This window comes from Nomascus leucogenys, chromosome 16 (genome assembly GCF_006542625.1).
Source record: "Nomascus leucogenys isolate Asia chromosome 16, Asia_NLE_v1, whole genome shotgun sequence".
Taxonomy (NCBI): domain Eukaryota; kingdom Metazoa; phylum Chordata; class Mammalia; order Primates; family Hylobatidae; genus Nomascus; species Nomascus leucogenys.
Genome location: NC_044396.1, coordinates 13,321,838 through 13,343,614, shown reverse-complemented (window position 1 = coordinate 13,343,614; position 21,777 = coordinate 13,321,838). Strand labels below are relative to the sequence as shown.

Genomic DNA, 21,777 nt, shown 5'->3' with positions numbered 1-21,777 from the left:
ATGCCACTGCACTCCAGTCTGGGTGACAGAGTGAGGCCGTGTCTTTAGTTAAAAAAAAAAAAAAAAAAAAAAAAAAGACGGTCTCGTTCTGTCACCCAGACTGGAGTGCAGTGGTGCCATCACAGCTCACTGTGCCCTCGAACTCCCAGGCTCAAGCAATGCTCCCATGATATCCTTCCAACTAGTTGGGACCACAGGCTGGTGTCACCATGCCTGGCTAATATTTTTTAAAGTTTTTGTAGAGATGAGGTCTCATCATGTTGCCCAGGCTGGTCTTGAACTCCTGGGCTCAAGCCATCCTCCCACCTCAACCTCCCAAAGTGTTGGGATTATAGGCGTGAGCCCCTGTGCCCAGCTACATTTAAGTTTTTTTTAAAATTATGATAAAAAAGTACATAACATAAAATCTACCATCTTAATGTTTTTTAAGTATACAATTCAGCAGTGTTTAGTATATTCACACGTTGTACAACAGATCTGCAGAACATTTTCATCTTGTAAATTTAAAACTGTGTATCAATGAACAACTCTCTTTTTTTTCCCACCCTCAACCTCTAATAATCACCATTTTACTTTCCACTTCTTTCTTTTTTTTTTTTTTTTGAGACGGAGTTTCACCTTGTTGCCCAGGCTAGAGTGCGATGCTGTGATCTTCACCGCAACCTCCACCTCCTGGATTCAAGCGATTCTCCTGCCTCAGCCTCCTGAGTAGATGGGATTACAGGCATGCGCCACCATGCCCAGCTAATTTTGTGTTTTTAGTAAAGATGGGGTTTCTCCATGTTGGTCAGGCTGGACTCAAACTCCCAACCTCAGGTGATCTGCCCGCCTCGGCCTCCCAAAGTGCTGGGATTACAGCCATGAGCCACCGTGCCCAGCCTTTATTTTCCATTTCTATGAATTTGTTTACTTTAGATACCTCATGTAAGCGGAATCCTATAGTGTTTATCTTTTTGTGGACTGGCTTATTTCACTTAATGCCACGTCATCAAATTTCATCTATGTTGTAAGATGACAGGATTTTCTTCTTTTTCAAGGCTAAAAAATATTTCACTGTGGATACAAGGGGTCTTCAAAAAGTTTGTGAAAAATGCATATTGTGAAAAAAACTATGCATGTATTCCAATTTTTTTGTGTGTGCCAAAACCATTGTGCCCCTAGATCAGCTGCAAACAAGAGCAGAGCTTTCCTTTTTTTTTTTTTTTTTTGAGACAGGGTCCTGTTCTCTTGCCCAGGCTGGAGTACAGTGGCGCCATCTCGACTCACTGTAACCTCCACCTCCCAGGTTCAAGCTATTCTCCGGCCTCAGCCTCTAGAGTAGCTGGGATTACAGGCATGTGCCACCACGCCTGGCTAAATTTTGTATTTTTATTAGAGATGGGGTTTCACCATGTTGGCCAGGCTGGTCTTGAACTCCTGATCTCAGGTGTTCCACCCGCCTCAGCCTCCCAAAGTGCTGGGATTACAGGTGTGAGCCACTGCACCCAGCCTCTTAATTTTTAAAAATTAAAAAAAGAAATTCTTTTGTAGAGACAGGGTCTAATTGTGTTGCCCAGGCTAGTCGTGAACATCTGGCTTCAAATGATCCTACTGTCTTGGCCTCCCAAAGTGTTGGGATGACAGGCATGTGCCACTGTACCCAGCCTGGATATTTCTTTATTTTCTCCATTCCATGGCTTTGCTGTTTTATAAAACCACAGAAGTTAACATTTATACTCTAGGCCCAGATTCTTCCAGTCTCTTCCAAGTTTGACACCAGGGAATATATCATAGAAGGGTCTGGTTGTTCTTATTACAAAAGTTGTCCCTTGAAATGTTATTTTTTTCTTGATAATCTATACTAAGCACTGATATCTATTAATTTTTCTAAACTTTTCCTTTTCCATTTTTAGCAGTTAGCATCTCCTATGGAGATGGGCTCCTTTTGTTTTCTTTAAAATCTACAACATAAAGTAATGTATTTTCTTCTAATGATACAAGTTAATTTTTTCTGTACACCTAGATTTTTAATCTTTTTAATTTAAGAGTTCAATTTTTAAATCTTTCTTTTTTTATTTTTTTTTGAGATGGAGTCTTGCTGTGTTGCCCAGGCTGGAGTGCAGTGGCCCAATCTTGGCTCACTGCAAGCTCCGCCTCCCGGATTCATGCCATTCTCCTGCCTCAGCCTCCCGAGTAGCTGGGACTACGGGCGCCCGCCACCACGCCCGGCGAATTTTTTGTATTTTTAGTAGAGACGGGGTTTCCCCACGTTGCCCAGGCTGGTCTGAAATTTCTGACCTCAGGTGATCCACCACCTTGGCCTCCCAATTTGCTGGGATTACAGGCGAGAGCCACCACACATGGCCAGATTTTTGTATTTTCAGTAGAGACGAGGTTTCACCATGTTGGCCAGGCTGGTCTCAAACTGCTGACCTCAAGTGATCTGTCCCTCTCAGCCTCCCAAAGTCCTGGGATTACAGGTGTGAGCCACTGCGCCCAGCCCCAGGTGTTATTTTTGCTTGTGCCATATATCTACATTAAAAAAAAAAAAAGCAAAAATTAGGGTAACATTGCACATGAAGTTTTGCATTTTGCTTTTTTATTTTTTATAATAATTTATTTAATCAATACCTGTTGAAGAACAGAAGTTTTTGTTGTTGTTGTTGTTTTTCCAATTTTCTTGGTAGTAAAACAAAATGCTATAGTTAAAACTCTTGCGTGTGGCCAGGTGCGGTGGCTCATGCCTGGAATCCCAGCACTTTGGGAGGCCAAGGCGGGCAGATCACTTGAGGTCAGGAATTTGAGACCAGCCTGGCCAACACAGTGAAACCTGGTCTCTACTAAAAATGCAGAAATTAGCTTGGCGTGGTGGCATGTGCCTGTAATCCCAGCTACTTGGGAGGCTGAGGCAGGAGAATCACTTGAACCCAGAAGGCGGGGGTTGCAGTGAGCCAAGATCACAACCACTGTACTCTAGCCTGGGCGACAGTAAGATTCCGCTTCAAAAAAAAAAAAAAAAAACCCTTGTATGTCCATCTTTATACTCTTATGCTAATATATTTTTAGGCTACATTACTAGAAATCGCATTGCCTATCTTAGAGTTTTGTTTTGTTTTGTTTTGTTTTTTTAAGACAGAGTCTCACTTTTCACCCAGGCTGGAGTACAGTGGTACGATCTCAGCTCACTGCAACCTCTGCCTCCCAGGCTTAGGTGATCCTCCTGCCTCAGCCTCCCAAGTAGCTGGGACCACAGGCATGTGTCACCATGCCTGGCTAATTTTTGTAGTTTTGGTAGAGACGGGGTTTCACTGTGTTGCCCAGGCTGCTCCCAAACTCTTGGCCTCAAGTGATCCACCCACCTCAGCCTCCCAAAGTGCTGGGATTACGGACATAAGTCACCACTCCCAGTCCCCCAAATTGCCTTCTGAAAAAGCTCTCATAGCTTATATTCTCTCCAAGAATACAGTTTTCCTGCATCCTCATCAGTATTAATGCTTTAATTTTATCCTAATTTGCTAGCCCACATATCTGCTTGATTTTTTAAAAACTGGATAACAATCTGTTGCTGAAAATTAGAGGCTAAGCTTTTTCACTGTCCCTTAACATTTTGGTATTTTCGTGAGTAGTAGGAAAGAGCTCAGAGAAGAGAAATTAGATAATAATGATGTTCACAGGATGTCTCATGTATGACTCCATTTGTGTTTTCTAGCTTGAAGTACATCTGGATTCCTTATGTGTGCATGTTAGCAGCATTTGGTGTATGTTCCCCCGAACTTTGGATGACACTTTTCAAGTGGCTTCGATTAAGAACCGTACACCCAATATTGTTGGTGAGTCATTATTTTGCGTTAAGTATTTGTTTCTCTTCTAATTATATAAAATCAAATGCTAATAAATGGAAACTACATTGAATACAATTGAAATAGCATGAGTAAATTACATGATGACCTACAGGTAGAAAAACAGACCCTATGCAAAACATTTTTAAAAATAATTTCTGGGCAGGACGCAGTGGCTCACGCTTATAATCCAAGTGCTTTGGGAGGCTGAAGTGGGTGGATCACTTGAGGCCAGGAGTTCGAGACCAGCCTAGCCAACATAGTAAAACCCTGTCTCTACTTAAAATACAAAAAAAAATTAGCTGGGCATGGTGGCGCATGCCTGTAGTCTCAGCTACTCGAGAGGCTGAGAATTGAGAATTACTTGAACCCAGGAGGCAGAGATTGCAGTGAGCCAAAATCACACCACTGCACTCCAGCCTGGGCAACAGAGCAAGACTTTGTCTCAAAAAAAAAAAAAAAAAAAAAAAAAAAAAAAAAAAAAAAAAAATTCTGATTATCAAAGTCATGCATTTCATTGCATACAACTTAAAAAATAAAAGATAAAAATGTACGTGAATCAGTAATGTGAGGTCATCAAGAATTAATTTTTATGATATATTTCTTGGTTTGATTTAGAACTATGGTATATTTTCTATGTGAATGGAACATTACATTCTGCCTGCTATGTGCTTGGGATACAAAGATAATTATAGCGTAGTTAATTTCATCAAGTGGATTATAGTCTCTGGGCATAAAAACAGATAATAAGAATTCGGCCCTCTGTCCCCTGCTCCCTCCGCTTCCACTTTCTTCAACCTGCCAGCTCTTCCTTCTCTCCCTGTCCTGCCTCCTAAAAAACAAAAAGAAGTTTTCATAGGGTGCTATTAGAACATAGGGAAGGGCTACTTAATTCTGTTTTTCTTTTTTTTTCTTTTCTTTTTTTTTTTTTAGGGACTCAAGGCTTTCCAGTCTGAAATTGGAAATATATTTAGTTATTAGGCAAATGAAGGGGAAAGAAAGGATATTCATGGTAGAAGGAATAGACACAGAGGTAGGCAAAGAACATGATGTAATCAAAGGGACTGGGAAAAAAGCACAATATATTTAGTTTTCTTGGCACGTAAAGTGTGAGGTAGGTAGGGGTGGTCAAGAAATGAGACTGGAGAAGTGGAGGAAGGTGAGGCCATGGGGTCCCCGGGTGTCATGCTGCGGAGCTGGCTCTCATGCTGTCAGCGGTGGGAAGGAATTGGGATGTGTATGTCTCATGGAAAGTGAGAGAGTCAGACTTAATTTTCTATTTGCTCACTCTTACAATTCTGTGAAGGATAGTCCTACAGGCAACAGACTTCAGTCACAGAGGAGGCCAGAGTGGATAGAAGTAATTGAAGCTTCAATTTATTGAATGTTCACTATGTCAGGTACTGTTTGAAGCATTTCACATGCTATTTAATCCTAGATTTTCTCTGTTTTATAGATTAAAAAAAAAAAACCCAAGGCTTTAATTGTTTAAATAACTTGCTTGAGATTACCAAGTTTGTAAGTATGGAAATCATGATTCACACCCAGGATTTTCTTTTCTCTTTTTTTTTTTTTTCTTTTTGAGACAGAGTCTCACTGTGTCTCCCAGGCTGGAGTGCAGTGGCACTGTCATAGTTCACTTTAGCCTTAAACTCCTGGGCTTAAGCAATCCTCCTGCCTCATCCTCCTGAATAGCTGGGACTTCAGGCGCATGCCACCATGCCCAGCTAATTAAAACTTTTTTTTTTTTGTAGAGACAGGGTCTCACTATGTTGCCCAGGCTGGTCTCAAACTCCTGGACTCAAGTAATCCTCCCACCTCGGCCCCCAAGTTCTGGAATTATAGGTGTGAGCTACCGCACCCAGCCACGCCTAGGTTTTTCTGACTCCAAAGCCCATTTGATTAATAGTATGCCAGATTGGAATGAAAAAAGTAGTTAGAAGATCAGTAAGCCTCACTGCTTATTAAGTATGGGGAAATGAGGAAGAGGGAGATATCTTAGATGTTTCCTGGGTTTCTGGTTGGTATGACTGGATCACACAGTCACTAAAAGACATGGGGCAGTAGGCAGAGCAGGTTTTATTATAGCAGGACAATGATACATTATCTTTAATAATACTCATGTTGTATTTTGCCAGTCTTATTTTGAGGAGAGTTTATGTATTCTTATTTTAACAGACTAGTATACTGATGTATATTAGCTATTTTTCTTGTGTTAATTCATTGTTTTTTTGTTGTTAGCTTTTCATGTAGTAGTGTACTATCCTTTGTAAGATCTGTATAACATAAATTTCTGGCAAATTTTTCAAATATCCACTTGCCATTTGAAATATTATTGTGAGCATTACCTTTTTAATGTTCTGCTTTAAATTTTTATAGTAAATGTTTATGTCTCACTTTACTTCCAGCTTAATATCTTTGAAAGTCATTAGTTTTCACCCATCTCATTCTGTGAACTAGGTTCTATGTTGACTTCATTTTTTTGGAAATTTGTATAACTGTAGAGATGTATAATTGGTCATAGAGTCAGTGTCTATTACCTCTAATGTGTATTCTGCAATGTATTTATCTGTAATCCTTTTTGTTTTAATATTTTAGGCTCTTATTCTGAGCATGGCTGTGCCTACTATAATAGGTCTCAGCTTATGGAAAGAGGTAAAACAATTAGATTTTTATATTAATAAAATGTACTTTATCTACAAAGGTAGTGATAAATTTATATGTGTGGGTAGGAAACATGTTGAGACACTATCCTCACAAAATAAAATGTAATATTCTTAGTAATGCTTAATTTTTTTGTTATTAGGAACATTGCAGAAGAGCTAAAACATTTCTAGAATGTCACCTGATGCCATTTTCTGCAGTCTAATGCTAGTGTTAATTCAGTTTATAATTGGCAAAGGAAATTGCTGAGTAAATAGGAATTAATATTAAAACACGTTTTGGTAACTCGAAAACTTTATCATCTATGAAATGATATAAATTCTGCAAATCATTGGACCTGAAAATTTATTTAATATGTGTGTGCCTGAAAGATGATCAATTTATTATTGTTTGGTAATGATAACATCATTTATTGAGTCAAAACAGTGAATTAACCATAAAATAGATGATTTGGATTGAGAAAAATAAGCAGGCCATTGAAGGAAGGCAAAGAGATCCATCATGACATTTTTTCCATGCAAACGGTGTTGTAGTATCATTTGCCTTAAGTTAGTCTGTTAGTCTTTTGAAATACTGTGGAACAGTTTTAAACTTTCTAATTACTGACATACATCTTTTGGGGATTTTTTTTTTTTTTTTTTTGCATTTTAGTTTTTTCCCAGGTTAATGACAGAATTAATGGAACTACAGGAATTCTATGACCCAGATACAGTGGAACTTATGACCTGGATAAAGTAAGGATTGAAGTGCCCAAGACTATTATTAAGCTATTAATTAATCACTGCATGCTATCTAATGAATTCACAGGAAATAATAAATTAATACTTCTCCAAATTTTTTCATAAAACTCAAGAGTTTTATGGATATTTAGGTTTTGGTTGGACTTAGTGATACTAATTTTCCGCTCATCTCCATGGGCTTGAAAATATAGCATTGGTCGGTATGAGATTTGAAACTGTCATTGTCAAACACTTAGAAATATGGGATAAAAAAGAAGAGATATCCTTTTATTTAGATACTCAAGAGGATGCTTATTTTGCCCTGTGTTGGAGGTGACTTGTCAGTGGATTATTAGTTTTGATAACCAGGGGTTTTAGATTTTAATGCCCACACAGGACAGGAGATGTGGTCTTAGGCCTATGGAAGCAGGGGATTGGAATTGAGAACCCCCCAACACACACATATGTAACTCAGGGACCCTCAAAAGGCTACACTGGCAGTGAAAGGATAGAAGAGCAAAATACCTAGTCAGTGAAAGGATGGAATAGCAAAATACCAAGGGGTGGAGAAAGAAGATGCAAAAGCAGATCTCTCTTGCATTCATCTCTTGGTCAAAAAAGTTCTCCCCTCTCAATTTATGGCAATGGATCTGAATTCACGTGGTTTTATAGTTTGAAATTATACTTGGCTAGTGTAATTTGAAATTATGCTTGTCTAATCTAAGAAATCCCAAATTAAGAAATTAACATTAAAAGTGGTTTGGGGTTGGTCTGAAATGGGTGACACATCCTCAACCCATGTTATACAGGATTCCATAAGTAAAGTTTCATAAAGGTAAGCTCTGAAATTATAAAACACATAAACAGTTCAACGCAGCTTGTGATAAACAGCAGAATTAGACCTCTAGCTATTTCTGATAACAAAATTTATGTCATTTACGGTTTGCTACATAACAGAATGCCACAAAACTTAGTGGCTTACAAACAATAAACATTTGTTATTCCACACCGTCTTGAGAATTAGTAGGGTTAGGGTGCTGGGGAGGATTGTTTTGGTCTGGGCCAGCTCCACTGGGACTGGATAGTCTAGGGTTGGCTATGTGTCAGCTGAGGGGATCAAATTGATTTGGCCCTCTGTCTCTCATCATCTAGCAGGTTAACTTGTTTACAAGGTGGTAGTTGTAGAATTCCCAAGAGCAGCAAGAGAGGGCAATTCTCAATGTCAAGCATGTTTTAAGTCACTGCTTACACGGTGCTTACTATTGTCCTATTGGCCAAAGCAGGTCACATGATTAATACTAGCATTCCCTCCAAGACCATGACCATAGGGAGAGGAATTATTGTGGCCATTTTTGTAACCAGTCTATTCCATGGATGGAGACTATGAAATAACTACATTGAAATTTATTAAAGACATAAAAGAAGATAAGAAAACATGAAAAAGTGATGAAATACTATCAAAAAAGACCAGAAAAATATGGGAAAAAAGACAAAAAGTATTTCTAGAAATTTAAAATTGGTTTATAGAATAGGTATATAGAAACAAGAATAGATTTTATTATAATGTCTTGTTACTATAACATATCTTCCATTTTATAAAAATAGTTTTCTTTAGATCACCCTTAACTATTGCCCACTAATACTTTTTGTAAATTCTGTTTTCTATTGTTGAACACTGCCTTGTGTTGTCATTAACAAAAGAGGAAGTTACATCTCTGTATGATTTACCACAGTATTTTCAAAGACAGCAAAGGCCCAAACAATTACCTACTGCATATTTATGTTGCTGGGTGCAATTGCTGTGTTTTATATCTGTTTCCTCACTATTGAGAACAGTGGCCATATATGCCATCTCTTTATTTCAATAGCCTGGCACTGTCCCTAGCACATAGAGGTGGGTGCTTAATGTTAAATTCAGACAGTAAATAAATAAGTGAATGTATTAGAACAGCCATTTGGGACCTGCTTGTAGGTTTTCCACTTTGCAAGTAGCATCTGTCTGGGACTTGGGGTAATGATTCAGAGTGGAGAAGTCCTATATGTTCTGCCTGGAGACAGACACATGGGTAAAGACAGAGAAGGAGCAGGAGGAGAGGTGGATTTGGAAGAAGTTGGGTTGTAGGTGGTTAATTTGCAAAAGATGGAGTTGAGAATTCACAGTATCATCCCTGAACTAGCCACCTTATCTAAAATAATATATTCTTGTTACTATCCCCTTACTCTGCATTATTTTTAATCATATTATTACCACCCAATATGTATGTTTACTTCTTAAGGTCTTCCCCCTGCTCCCTCTTTTTAGAAAAGTTCTGTATCTTCAGCAGAAGTGTCTGTTGCATAGTTAGGTGCCCAATTTTTTTGAATGAATCAATAAATGAAATGAAAACTGGCATTGAAACTTAAATGTATAAACATTGTAAGTTGTCTGGTATTTCAGAGTTGATATAGATCAGTGATCTAAATAGTATACTTGCCTTTTCAGTGTGCAAATCTTTATGGTTCTTTGCAGAAGGCAAGCTCCAGTTGCAGCTGTGTTTGCAGGGAGTCCACAGTTAATGGGTGCGATTAAATTATGCACTGGATGGATGGTGACAAGTTTGCCTCTTTACAATGATGATGATCTTCTCGAGAGAAATGAAAATGTAAGACATTTTAAATTCTACATTTGGATCTCTTTTCCAGCACTTTGTATTTTAGCATAGTCTGCAGTATACATATGCTTCTAGGTAGCTAGGAAAGTCCAAACAATTTTAGAAGAGTTAATTAACTTCCGTTTTAAAAAACCTGTATAATTAATAATACAGTTAACCAAGAGGAGACCCAAAATTAAAATATTAAGTTCTTTGTTTTATGAACAATATTGATATGTTTCTAGGAAAAATACTTAATTTTCCACAAAGTATCAAGGGACCTCATGTGTAATATCTTACCCAGGCTGGAATACAGTTGTGCAAACTCAGCTCACTGCAACCTCCGCTTCCTGGGTTCAAGCGATTCTCCTGCCTCCAAGCGATTCTCCTGCTTCAGCCTCCTGAGTAGCTAGGATTATAGGCACTCACCACCACAGCCGGCTAACATTTTTTTAATTCACCCAGGCTGGAGTACAGTGGCGCAATCTCGGCTCACTGCAACCTCCGCTTCCTGGATTCAAGCGATTCTCCTGCCTCTGCCTCCTGAGTAGCTGGAATTACAGGCACCAGCCACCACAGCCGGCTAACGTTCTTTTTAAAATATTGTTCTCAATCAAATTTTTATTTTATTTTTTATTTTATTTATTTATTTTTTTGAGACGGAGTCTTGCTCTGTCACCCAGGCTGGAGTGCAATGGTGCGATCTCGGTTCACTGCAACCTCCACCTCCCGGGTTCAAGTGATTCTTCTGCCTCAGTCTCCCGAGTAGCTGGGATTACAGGCACCGGTCACCATGACCAGTTAATTTTTGTATTTTTTAGTAGAGACAGGGTTTCACCATGTTGGTCAGGCTGGTGGTGAACTCCTGACCTCAGGTGATCCACCTGCCTTGGCTTCCCAAAGTGCTGGGAATACAGGCGTGAGCCACCGTGCCCAGCCCTCAATCAAATTTTTAAAAGAAGGCTGTCAATTAATATCTTGGTATTACATTTTGTCTTTCTCAGCTAAAGTTCTATTGTTGCTTATAAAACACTAATTTATTTTTTAATAAATGGGCAGTTACTCAGTATAACATTAGAATGGTATCTAATTAATTATAGTTTAGATAATGTCTTATTTTGAATGTTTGGTATGGATTTAAATGGTAACTTCATATCTGAAAGCAATGATCAACTGAACCCGAGTTCCCAATATTCTGTTTTTCAATTTTAGATAATTTCATACAGTTTTTAAGCGTATTCTAAGTTAAGGAAGAAATACAGTAATATAGAAATTAAGAATGCAGACTCAAAATTTGAGTACCTGAACCCAAATGCTAGCTAGCTCTGCTGTGTATTAGCTTCGTGACCCTAAGCGAGTTACCAAATCTGGAGATTAGGTGAGAATAATAGTTCTCACCTCCTACTTTTGAGAATTAAATGAGATAATGTACAATGCCTGAAACACAGTACAATTTTAAAGTTTGCTATTGTGTTATTATTCTGTACTATTAAGTGGTTGTTGCATGCATACACATATACATAGACACACACAAGTACAAAGAGGAGCAAAAAAGCAGGAACAATCAAACAATTCTGCCTACAAAAATCTAAGAAGTTGTCATAAAAGGCAGTCCCTCGATCTGGGCTTTGAAAGATGATTAGAAACTTGTTTGGAAAAGAAATATATACAATTCCAGGCTGAAAAAGTAACATGAGCCAAGGAATTTGTATAGTCTTGAAAGTAGGAAAGAAAATGCGGCCAAATTCTGATAGACCTGGAATGTCATGCTGAAAAATTTAGACTTATCCTTGAGGCAGTTAAGAGACATGACTTTTAGTAAACCTGGCAGTGGAATGATTAGATCTGCTTTGGAGAGTTAATTATGGTCATGGCAGAAAGAACAGATTGAAGCAGGCAGGGGAGAGATCAGAGATGGGGAGATCTACCTGAGAATGATTTCCTTGAGAGACAGCAGCCATCTCTGATGAGTATTTGCTGCACCTGCAAAAGATAGAGTTGCTTAGGCAGAATATAGACAGCATATTCCTGAATTTTATTTTTTGTGGATTTAAAACAAACTCTGTGACTTTGTTTTTTTTGATTGTTCTTTTTCTAATATGGAATTTCAGAATTACTTGTAATTAGGTCAGAGTTCTACTTAGGTTCTAATTTAAACATTTTAGAGTTTTAAGTTTTATGTAACTTGTCTATGAGAATAGTAACCATGGTTTTTGAAACCTTTGTCTTTCTGTATGGTATGTAGTACATAGCAGGTATTGAGTAAATTTGTTGTTAAGCTAAAATCCAAACTGAACTCCATAAATGAGACCGTATCATTTATTTATTTTTTAATTTTAATTTTTTTTGTTGTTGTTGTTGACGAGTCTCGCTCAGGCTGGAGTGCAGTGGCACGATCTCAGCTCATTGCAGCCTCTGCCTCCCAGGTTCAAACAGTTCTCCTGCCTCAACCTCCCGAGTAGCTGGGACTACAGGCGCACAACACCATGCCTGGCTAATTTTTTGTGTTAGTAGAGACAGGGTTTCACCATGTTGCCCAGGCTGGTCTTGAACTCCTGAGCTCAGGCAATCCGCCTACCCCCCCTCCCAAAGTGCTAGGATTACAGGAGTGAGCTACCATGCCTGGCCATTTATTTATTTATTTTTATTTCAAATTAATTTATTTTTTTGAGATAGAGTCTCACTCTGGTATGGTATGGATTTAAATGGTAAGTAACTTCATATCTGAAAGCAATGATGAACCGAACCTGAGTTCCCAATATTCTGTTTTTCAATTTTAGAGAATTTCGTAAAGGCTGGAGTGCAGTGGCGTGATCTCGGCTCACTGCAACCTCCATCTCCCAGGTTTAAGCGATTCTCCTGCCTCAGACTCCCGAGTAGCTGGGACTACTGGTGCATGCCACGGCGCCCAGCTAGTTTTTGTATTTTTAGTAGAGATGGGGTTTTGCCATGTTGGCCAGGCTGGCCTCAAACTCCTGATCTCAAGTGATCCGCCTGCCTGGGTCTCCCAAAGTGCTGGGATTACTGGCGGGAGACACCACGCCCAGCCGACCATATCATTTAAATTAGAGTCTCTAGTTCGTAATATATGGCTAATCCTTATTATAATCCCCTGGGCCAGTGATCATTAACCTGGGAGAATTGTTCTCCGAGGGGACATTTGGCAGTGTCTGGAGACATTCTTGGTTGTCACAATGTCATAACAGGAAGAGGGATTCTACGAGCATCTTGTGGGTAGAGACCAGGAATGCTGATCTACATTGCAGAGAACATCTGCCCTCGTGCCCCAACAAAGAATGATCTGGCCTAAAATGTGAATAGTGCCAAGGTTGAGAAACTCTGCTCTAGGCTATCAGTAAGTTATTACAATCGCATAGAAGTGTTTTTTTTTTAATGCCCCAATAGTATGTTTCAGTTTCTTAACACTTAAAAATAAATAAAATTATAAATAACTATCAATAGGTATAGGCTGGATAGGATAGAACCATTCCCACTGAAACGTATTTAGTGTAGTGAAATGAGGGAGACACTTCCTCTTGATGTATTGGCATTCTGTGTGCTACAGAATGTTGAAGGTGGGTATTCCTGGCATGTCAGTGGACATGGGAACTGAAGGTACTAGATAGGCAGCTATGGTGACAGGTAGGAGGCAGCTACTGGATATTCTGCAAATAGATTGGAATCTTATTCATTCTAGATTTCAAATCTCAGTATTTTCAGGACAAATAGTATATGATACTATGGGCCTAATATTTGTGGTTTTACTACTTTTTGAAGGATATCAAGAGTTGATCCAATATTAACATTTCAGAAAGACTGAAAAGCTTTATCTAATAAGATCCAGAGCTTATTATCTAATAAGTTCAGAAAAATTATAGTAAAAAGCACCACATAATCCAAACATGAGTTTTGATATATAGATGAATATTTATATTTATTTATAAAAATAAATATATTTTTCATATATAATACTCAGTACTTAGAACACAGTAGATGCTTGATGTATAGTTTCAATTTACTGAAGTTTTAAATGTCCTTTAAATTTTATTTTAATTATATTCTTTCAGATCTACCAAATCTATTCAAAGCGATCTGCTGAGGATATTTATAAAATACTGACATCTTACAAAGCTAATTACCTAATTGTAGAGGATGCTATCTGCAATGAGGTGGGACCCATGAGAGGCTGTAGGGTTAAAGATTTATTAGACATTGCAAATGGCCATGTAAGTAACCATTTGGAAAGTTATATATATATATTTCTTTTTTAGAAAAATGACTTTATTTAAACCTGTAATCTTTAAACTTTATTTTTGGAACTTAACTAAGAATATAATTGAGTTATGTAATAATGGGGAAAGCTTCTTAAAAGTAGTTTGAAGTATTTTTTCAACATACAAAAGAAAATCTGGGCATTTTTGCAAAAATAATAAAAAATAATAATGATATTACCAATACTGGAATTCCTTATTCATTGCCTGTACTTATTCAGGTTTCATCATTCATAAACAAAAGATGGTATAATTTGATTTGAATGATGATTTTGTTTTATTATAATTATCTAAAGAGCAACTGGTCACCTTGTTATATTCTTATGTTGAGAAATTTCTTGTAATTTGATTCATATCTAGAAAAATTGCATACTAAATTAACACAGTGCCTGTACGTTGAGTCCCTATTATCCACAAAAACGAGTATATTAAAAGCCATGTTAGTTGTTAGGACTTAGCTGTATCTTAATTTCTGTATTGATTTCGGCTATTTTACCAAGCTGTGTTTTCCATAAGAAGACCTAAGACTGACCGCGCGCAGGCGCGCGTATGTGTCTTTCCCCCAGCCCCCATGGCCTTCCAATGAAGGCAGTTTGTATATCTGAGACTTAATGCTAGCTGGAATGGATTCTTGACTCCTGAGAAAGCTTGGAGTGAGGGATCATAGGAAAAGTTTAGTAAGTCATTGTAAGTGGTAGTAGATATACTATTCAGGTTGCAGCCAAGATTTTTTCTGTCTTTTCCTAAACAATCATAGCTCTTTGTCTTATCCAAGATCAGTTTGGAGGTAAGAAATTAGTTTTTGTGATTTCTACCTATCTTTTCCTCATGACCCCTTAATCTTGTAATATAAACTTATTCTGTTTTATGGTGCATGTATTTTGAATTTCTCTGTTGGTACTTAGTGGCTGTGATCTTTGGTTTACTGGTGACAAAAATGGAATTTTATGAAGCCTCGGGTACAGTTTCAGTAATTGGTGCTGTCTTGCTATCTGCTCTCTGGAGCCTTTCTATTCTGCTCTGGTACCCACTTTTCTGCTGTTTTGAAGATCAGCTTACTTCTCCTTTCATGTCATGCCTGGCATGGACTTAAGCTAATCCATCCTTTTAAAGTTGGCTATCTGACATCTTTCATAGCCATTAAAATATTACTTAATTTTTTTTATAAAAACTCCTTCAAGCTAACTAAGCTATCTTAGTGAACATCATTCAGTGAAATCGTAAAGGTCTGCACTAAGTCACGAAAGTTTCCTTGCTTACTAAATAATTGTGAGTCAATTCTACACAAGAGAAGAGTGAATATATTTAGGAATATAATATGTTCATTTCTCAGCCTTGGTAGGATGCATGATAAGGTTCTTCAGAGCAATGATAATGGATTATGGGAACATTGCCTTCTAAATTTTAGGATTAAATCTTTTAAAAATTGGAAACCTTTGTACTGGTTTCTCAGTGTCAGTGAGAAGTTCAGGAGTATAGTGGGCATGGTGACTCAATTATGAAGAGGCTTCTATTTGCTAACAGTGAGATGTTTTATAGACAGTGTTGAGCAGTAATGTGTTTTTTTCATATAAATATAGTCATTTGTATATTGATTGCATTTCTGCTATAAGCTTAATAAGCTTTTTAATACTATGTTTTATATCTTTTAATAGATGGTTTGTGAAGAAGGTGACAAGCTAACCTACTCAAAATATGGGCGATTTTGTCATGAGGTCAAAATTAACTATTCTCCATATGTGAATTATTTCACTAGAGTATACTGGAACAGATCCTACTTTGTATATAAAATCAACACTGTGATATCCTTCCAGTCTTGAAAAATAACAGAGCCTTCATTTCAAAGACTACCTGAAGTAAAATGCAGTTTTCTTCTACCTACTTGGTGTCTTTTGCAGATCAGAGTATGGACATTTGAAATATTGCTGCTTCTTTCCCCCTTCTGCCATTAACTGGATCCAGAGTTCTGTGGGAAATAGGAGATCAAGCATTACTGTCCTTTGATTAAATGTGATATCTACCACTCTGCAATATTCCAGACAGGTGTCTTCCTTACTGTTACATGGTCTTTAACACTTTTACTGATTGCAACATTTTCCCCATAAAATCTTCATTCTATTATAATATTGATCTTGAATTTGAATATGTTCAAGGTCAGAATACATTTCTCAAACATAACATTTAATAAATAATATGATATAATTATTTAATAGAAGGAAAGAATAATTCCGATCTTCAAGCAAGTTTCTGAAGGTATTTTATGATGTATAACAACTGAAGTTTTACAATAAAAACTAATTTAAATGTTAGCTGAAGATATGTGGCATTTAAATTAAAATGGAAATTATATAAAGGACAGTGATTTTTAAGGATATACATAAAGATATGTTTAGAATTTTCATGATACTGTTCTCCTCATCTACTGCTTATGTGAGAACTTTCTTAGTAATACATAATGCATGATGTTACTGCATTTTCTAAATGACTAGTAAGTGATTAGTTTTTTCACTTATGCCTATTAATTTGATACCAATTTAATCATGATAAAACAATAACTGTTACATATATTTTGTTAAATGGACATTTAAAAGAATGTTGTTCAGGTTTTTTTTTAAAATACTGATATGGGGCATACAGTCTATTCACATGTTTTCTACTGAAGTACTAAGTAAAAAAATTAAATCATTATCAGAATAAAAATATGTGTTCTAAAATGAGCAACAATTTCTGGGGATATATGCAGATGTTGTTAAACATACCTCTGCATGCAGATATAAAACACAAGCAATGTTATTTATGAAACTGTGATGCAGTCTTCAACATCAAGAAAAAACTACAACTATAATAAAATTTACAACACAGTTTCATAGTCTAAATGCTATGTTCCTTTAAGTATTTTCATATTTTTAATCATTTATTAAGAGAAAATTGTAAAAAGTTAATTTGGCCTTATAGAGAGGTTCAGGATAGATGTAGCCTGTAGATGTGTCATTTTAATAAGTTGGGATACATGTTTAGTTTTTCCTTATACTCCTGTTCAGTGAACAGACTTTCATAATTCTCATTTGTTAGAGTGCTGTAAAAATTGCATTTTCAGTACTCTAAATTACTACATTAGAAGACAGCATTTCTCCGTTGTCTTTATTTTCTGTTATATATGTATTGTAAAAGTACACTACATTAGAAGGGAACTTTTCCGTTGTCTTTATTTTCTGTTATACATATGTTGTAAAAGTACATGCATTCTTAGACTAACTCAGATGCTTTGCTCTTTTGGAGCTTAAGAATTGTTTGATGGTGATGTCATATATCTGATAGATTAGTTTCAGTGGTTCTCATTTCACTTTTATACATAATTTCTTAACTATATTAAGATAGTTGCAGGCAGTGTACTTCAGGTTGACTCTGTACATCTGAATAGTGAGTCACTAGTATTTTGCTTCAAGCCTTCTGAAAATATGACCGTAGTTACCTAAGCACACAGTGAATAGTCACATAGTAGTACTTGTGATTAGAGCATGTAAAACAATGTAATTGAAAAGTCAGCTTCCATATTTTGAAGGGGAAATAGAACACCCTGCTTTTTATCTAGTGTGAAATATTTAATCGAATTTTTGTTGATTTATATTATGTCACCTGCGCTGAATTAGGTTTGGTACTTGTGTTTTGTTTGACATATTAGTAAGTTGCTTTTGCTTCTTTCTGTCAACTTATTTCTTAAATAAAATTGATCTGGAAAAATTGTTAATGGGATGTTTTAAATAATGAATTTTTCATCCAGCATCAGTTGAAAAGGAAAAGAAAGCTTTATTATGGAAATGACAATATTGAATATGACAGATAAGTTTATTTGCTTCTGTTTTAACTGCAGTTAAAACAATAGTACTAGACAACTTTAAGTGGAAAGCATTTAGTTTATTTCTTCGCTTATTTGTAGAGTGAACAAATGATTCACAATTCTACAAGTAATTCCACTTAGGTAACTTATAGTTGTTAGGTTTGACAATAAAGATCTACTATGAGAGGAGAAGAGTTTATGGGTTTTGGGTGGAAGGAATTTCTCGAAGAAATAAAAAATGTTATTTGCCCTTGATATTGCAAACCCACTGATACAAGTGCCTTGAATTTATTATTATTATTTTTTTTATTTTTTTGAGATGGAGTTTCACTCTTGTCTCCCAGGCTGGAGTGCAATGGTGCAATCTCGGCTCACTGCAACCTCCGTTCACTGCAACCTCCGCCTCCCAGGTTCAAGTGATTCTCCTGCCTCAGCCTCAGGAGTAGCTGGTGGCACCTGCCACCACGCCCGGCTAATTTTTGTATTTTTAGTAGAAACGGGGTTTCACCATGTTGGCCAGGCTGGTCTCGAACTCCTGACCTCAAATGATCCACTCACCCCCACCTCCCAAAGTGCTGGGATTACAGACGTGAGCCACTGTGCCCGGCACAAATCTTTGTTAAAAGTAGAGATGGAGGCCAGGCACGGTGGCTCACTCCTGTAATCCCAGCACTTTGGGAGGCTGAGGCAGGCAGATCACGAGGTCAGGAGATCGAGACCATCTTGGCTAACATGGTGAAACATCGTCTCTACTGAAAATACAAAAAAGTAGCCGGGCATGGTGGCAGGCGCCTGTAGTCCCAGGTACTCAGGAGGCTGAAGCAGGAGGCTGAAGCAGGAGAATGGCGTGAACCGGGGAGGCGGAGCTTGCAGTGAGCCGAGATCATGCCACTGCACTCCAGCCTGGGCAACAGAGCAAGACTCCATATCAAAAAAAAAAAAAAAAAGTAGAGATGGGATTTCTAGCCTTCTAAGTTAATTTAGCCTCCCAAATGCCAGACAAACAATCTAACATAAAATTTACCTTGAATAAGATATATGATATTGATTTTGAGCTGCTTTGTATTTTTTCTAACTTTGGCATCTGTATCTTGGTGCTTTCTTAGTTAGACTGGTAGAGTTTAAGAACCTAAGGAGTATGCATTGTACTTCAGCGCTAACTTTTTTCTTCATTACTTTCTGTGTATATAGACAGCATATTTTTTTTTTGTAGAACATTAACTCAGATTGCTAATAGCTTCATGTTATGGCATTCTTCCACACAGTCCAGATTGATTTAAGGAAAAGCAGAAATGGAAGTCAGAGTGTGTTATAAATTGAGACTGAAAAACATGCTTTAAAAAAGTAGATTTAATTTCTTACACTGTGAATAGCCATTGTATTGTTTTGTTTCTGATAAATCAGTTGTTTTGGGCCCCTATTTTTGAACTGTTAAAGAATTTTGATGCTTTTTGTGGATAAAAGTAGTGCCTCTCTTTATACAACTGATGGGGTTTTAAAAAGTATGTAAGTGGCCTTTTTTGTTAAACTTATTTTAAATGCTTTAGTATTTAACGGGTATATGTTATTAATTAATCTGCATATTTAAAAACTTTTTGTAACATGAATAACCACTTCCTGATTTACATCTCAATATATTCTCCTTTCATTTGCCCAATTTGAAAAATACATAGTCTCTATTGTTGCTGTTTACTAATAGTTTTAGATCCCAATGTGTATTAGAATTATAGCTACAAAAAGTTGCAAGTAAAATTTAGCAATTTCCTAGTGAAACAGGATCTCATTAGTATGTTTTTTAATGTGTAGAATTAACACTTTAAATAAACAGGTGTGAAAATTGTAAAGGAATATATATGACAATTATTTTCTGTACATTAATGTCTAAACATTATACTTACTTGTTTTTCATAATAAAAAAAGAAATTTTGGAACCAAATTTGCTGAGTTTAGCATAAAAGCATCTTCGAATTATTTCTGAGTTTCCTAAAATGTGCAACATTTTAATCTTGGCATATCTAATCCTATGTGCTGTTCTATAAGAGGTACACTGGACTTCTAACCACTATATGTATTTAGTAGAATAATGGTATCACAAAGGAACAAGAATTCCAAACTTATAGTTTGAAATGTCTCATAAACAAACCTTTCGTATTTTAAGTTAGTAGCTTTGTATAGCTATTTAACACAGATGAGTATAGTTAGCTTTATATATATTATCCTCTGAGTCTTATCTATGACAATGTGTATTTAGATTAAATATGTTCCTCCTGTAACTAAAGTTGCATCTTTGCAAAGGATCAAAGTTCAAAAGTTCATTTCAGCAGACACATTCTTTTTTTTTTTTTATTATTATTATACTTTAGGTTTTAGGGTACATGTGCACAATGTGCAGGTTTGTTACATATGTATCCATGTGCCATGTTGTTTTGCTGCACCCATTAACTCGTCATTTAGCATTAGGTATATCTCCTAATGCTGTCCCTCCCCCCACCCCACAACAGTCCCCGGAGTGTGATGTTCCCCTTCCTGTATCCATGAGTTCTCATTGTTCAATTCTCACCTATGAGTGAGAACATGCGGTGTTTGGTTTTTTGTCCTTGCGATAGTTTACTGAGAATGATGTTTTCCAGTTTCATCCATGTCCCTACAAAGGACATGAACTCATCATTTTTTATGGCTGCATAGTATTCCATGGTGTATATGTGCCACATTTTCTTAATCCAGTCTATTGTTGTTGGACATTTGGGTTGGTTCCAACTCTTTGCTATTGTGAATAGTGCCGCAATAAACATACTTGTGCATGAGCAGACACAAATTCTTTAAAAGATTTGGGCTATAAACTAACACTTCAAATTTTGTAATAATCAATACACTTATCAAGAAGGAAATTATTTCATGCTTAATTACCCTCCTTATTTTGTTTCCATAATAAAACTGTTTTCAGAATTTTAAGTTCTTTTATTTATACGTGAGCTTTTTTGGTGACAGCTTTGCTGAGATATAATTCATATACCGTATAATTCACCCATTTAAAATGTATAATTCAGCCGGGTGCAGTGGCTCATGTCCGTAATCCCAACATTTTGGGAGGCTAAGGTGGGCAGATTGCTTGAACCCAAGAGTTTGAGACCAGCCTGGGCAACATGGAGAAACCCGCTCTCTACAAAAAAATACAAAAATGTAGCCGGACGTGGTGGCACACACCGGTAGTCCCAGCTACCTGGGAGGCTGAGGCAGGAGGATCACTTAGGTCAGGGAGGTGGAGGTTGCAGTGAACTGTGATCACACCACTGCACTCCAGCTTGGATGACAGAGGGAGACCCTGTCTCAATAAATAAATAAATAAATAAAAATAAAATACACAATTCGGTGGTTTTTAGTATGTTCACAGAGTTGTGCAATTATCACCACAATCAATTTTAACACATTTTTATTACTCCCAAAAGAAACCTCATACCCTTCTGGCTGTCAGTCCAATCATTCTATCCTCCCTAGCCCTAGGCAACCGCTACTAGTCTACTTTCTATCTCTATGTTTGCCTATTCTGGACATTTCATATAAATTGAATCATGCAACATGCTTCTTTCACTTGGAATCTTTTTAAGGTTCATCCATGTTGTTCCATGTATCATTAATTCCTTTTTAGTGCCACACAATATTCCACTGTATATATATACCACATTTTATCCATTCATTAGTTGATAGATATTTGTGTTGTTTCTACTTTTTAGTTATTATGAATAATGCTGATAGGATTATCTGTATACAGGTTTTTGTGTGGGTATACGTTCATTTCTCTTAGGTATATATCTAGGAGTTAAATTGCTGGGTCATATG

At 36.9% G+C, this 21,777-nt stretch overlaps 1 protein-coding gene across 4 annotated transcripts in view; it reads left to right on the top strand.

Moving 5' to 3' along the window:
- Positions 1-19,876, top strand: part of DPY19L4 (dpy-19 like 4) — a 77,864-nt gene extending 57,988 nt beyond the window's left edge. For all 4 annotated transcript variants that reach the window (XM_030795282.1, XM_030795281.1, XM_030795280.1 and 1 more), the window contains 6 exons: positions 3,689-3,809; positions 6,417-6,473; positions 7,134-7,216; positions 9,711-9,843; positions 13,899-14,057; positions 15,758-19,876. In XM_030795282.1, the coding sequence (XP_030651142.1) occupies positions 3,689-3,809; positions 6,417-6,473; positions 7,134-7,216; positions 9,711-9,843; positions 13,899-14,057; positions 15,758-15,922 (718 nt within the window). In that variant the 3' untranslated portion in view covers positions 15,923-19,876. The remainder of the gene's footprint in view (positions 1-3,688; positions 3,810-6,416; positions 6,474-7,133; positions 7,217-9,710; positions 9,844-13,898; positions 14,058-15,757) is intronic.
- Positions 19,877-21,777: the final 1,901 nt, after the last annotated feature.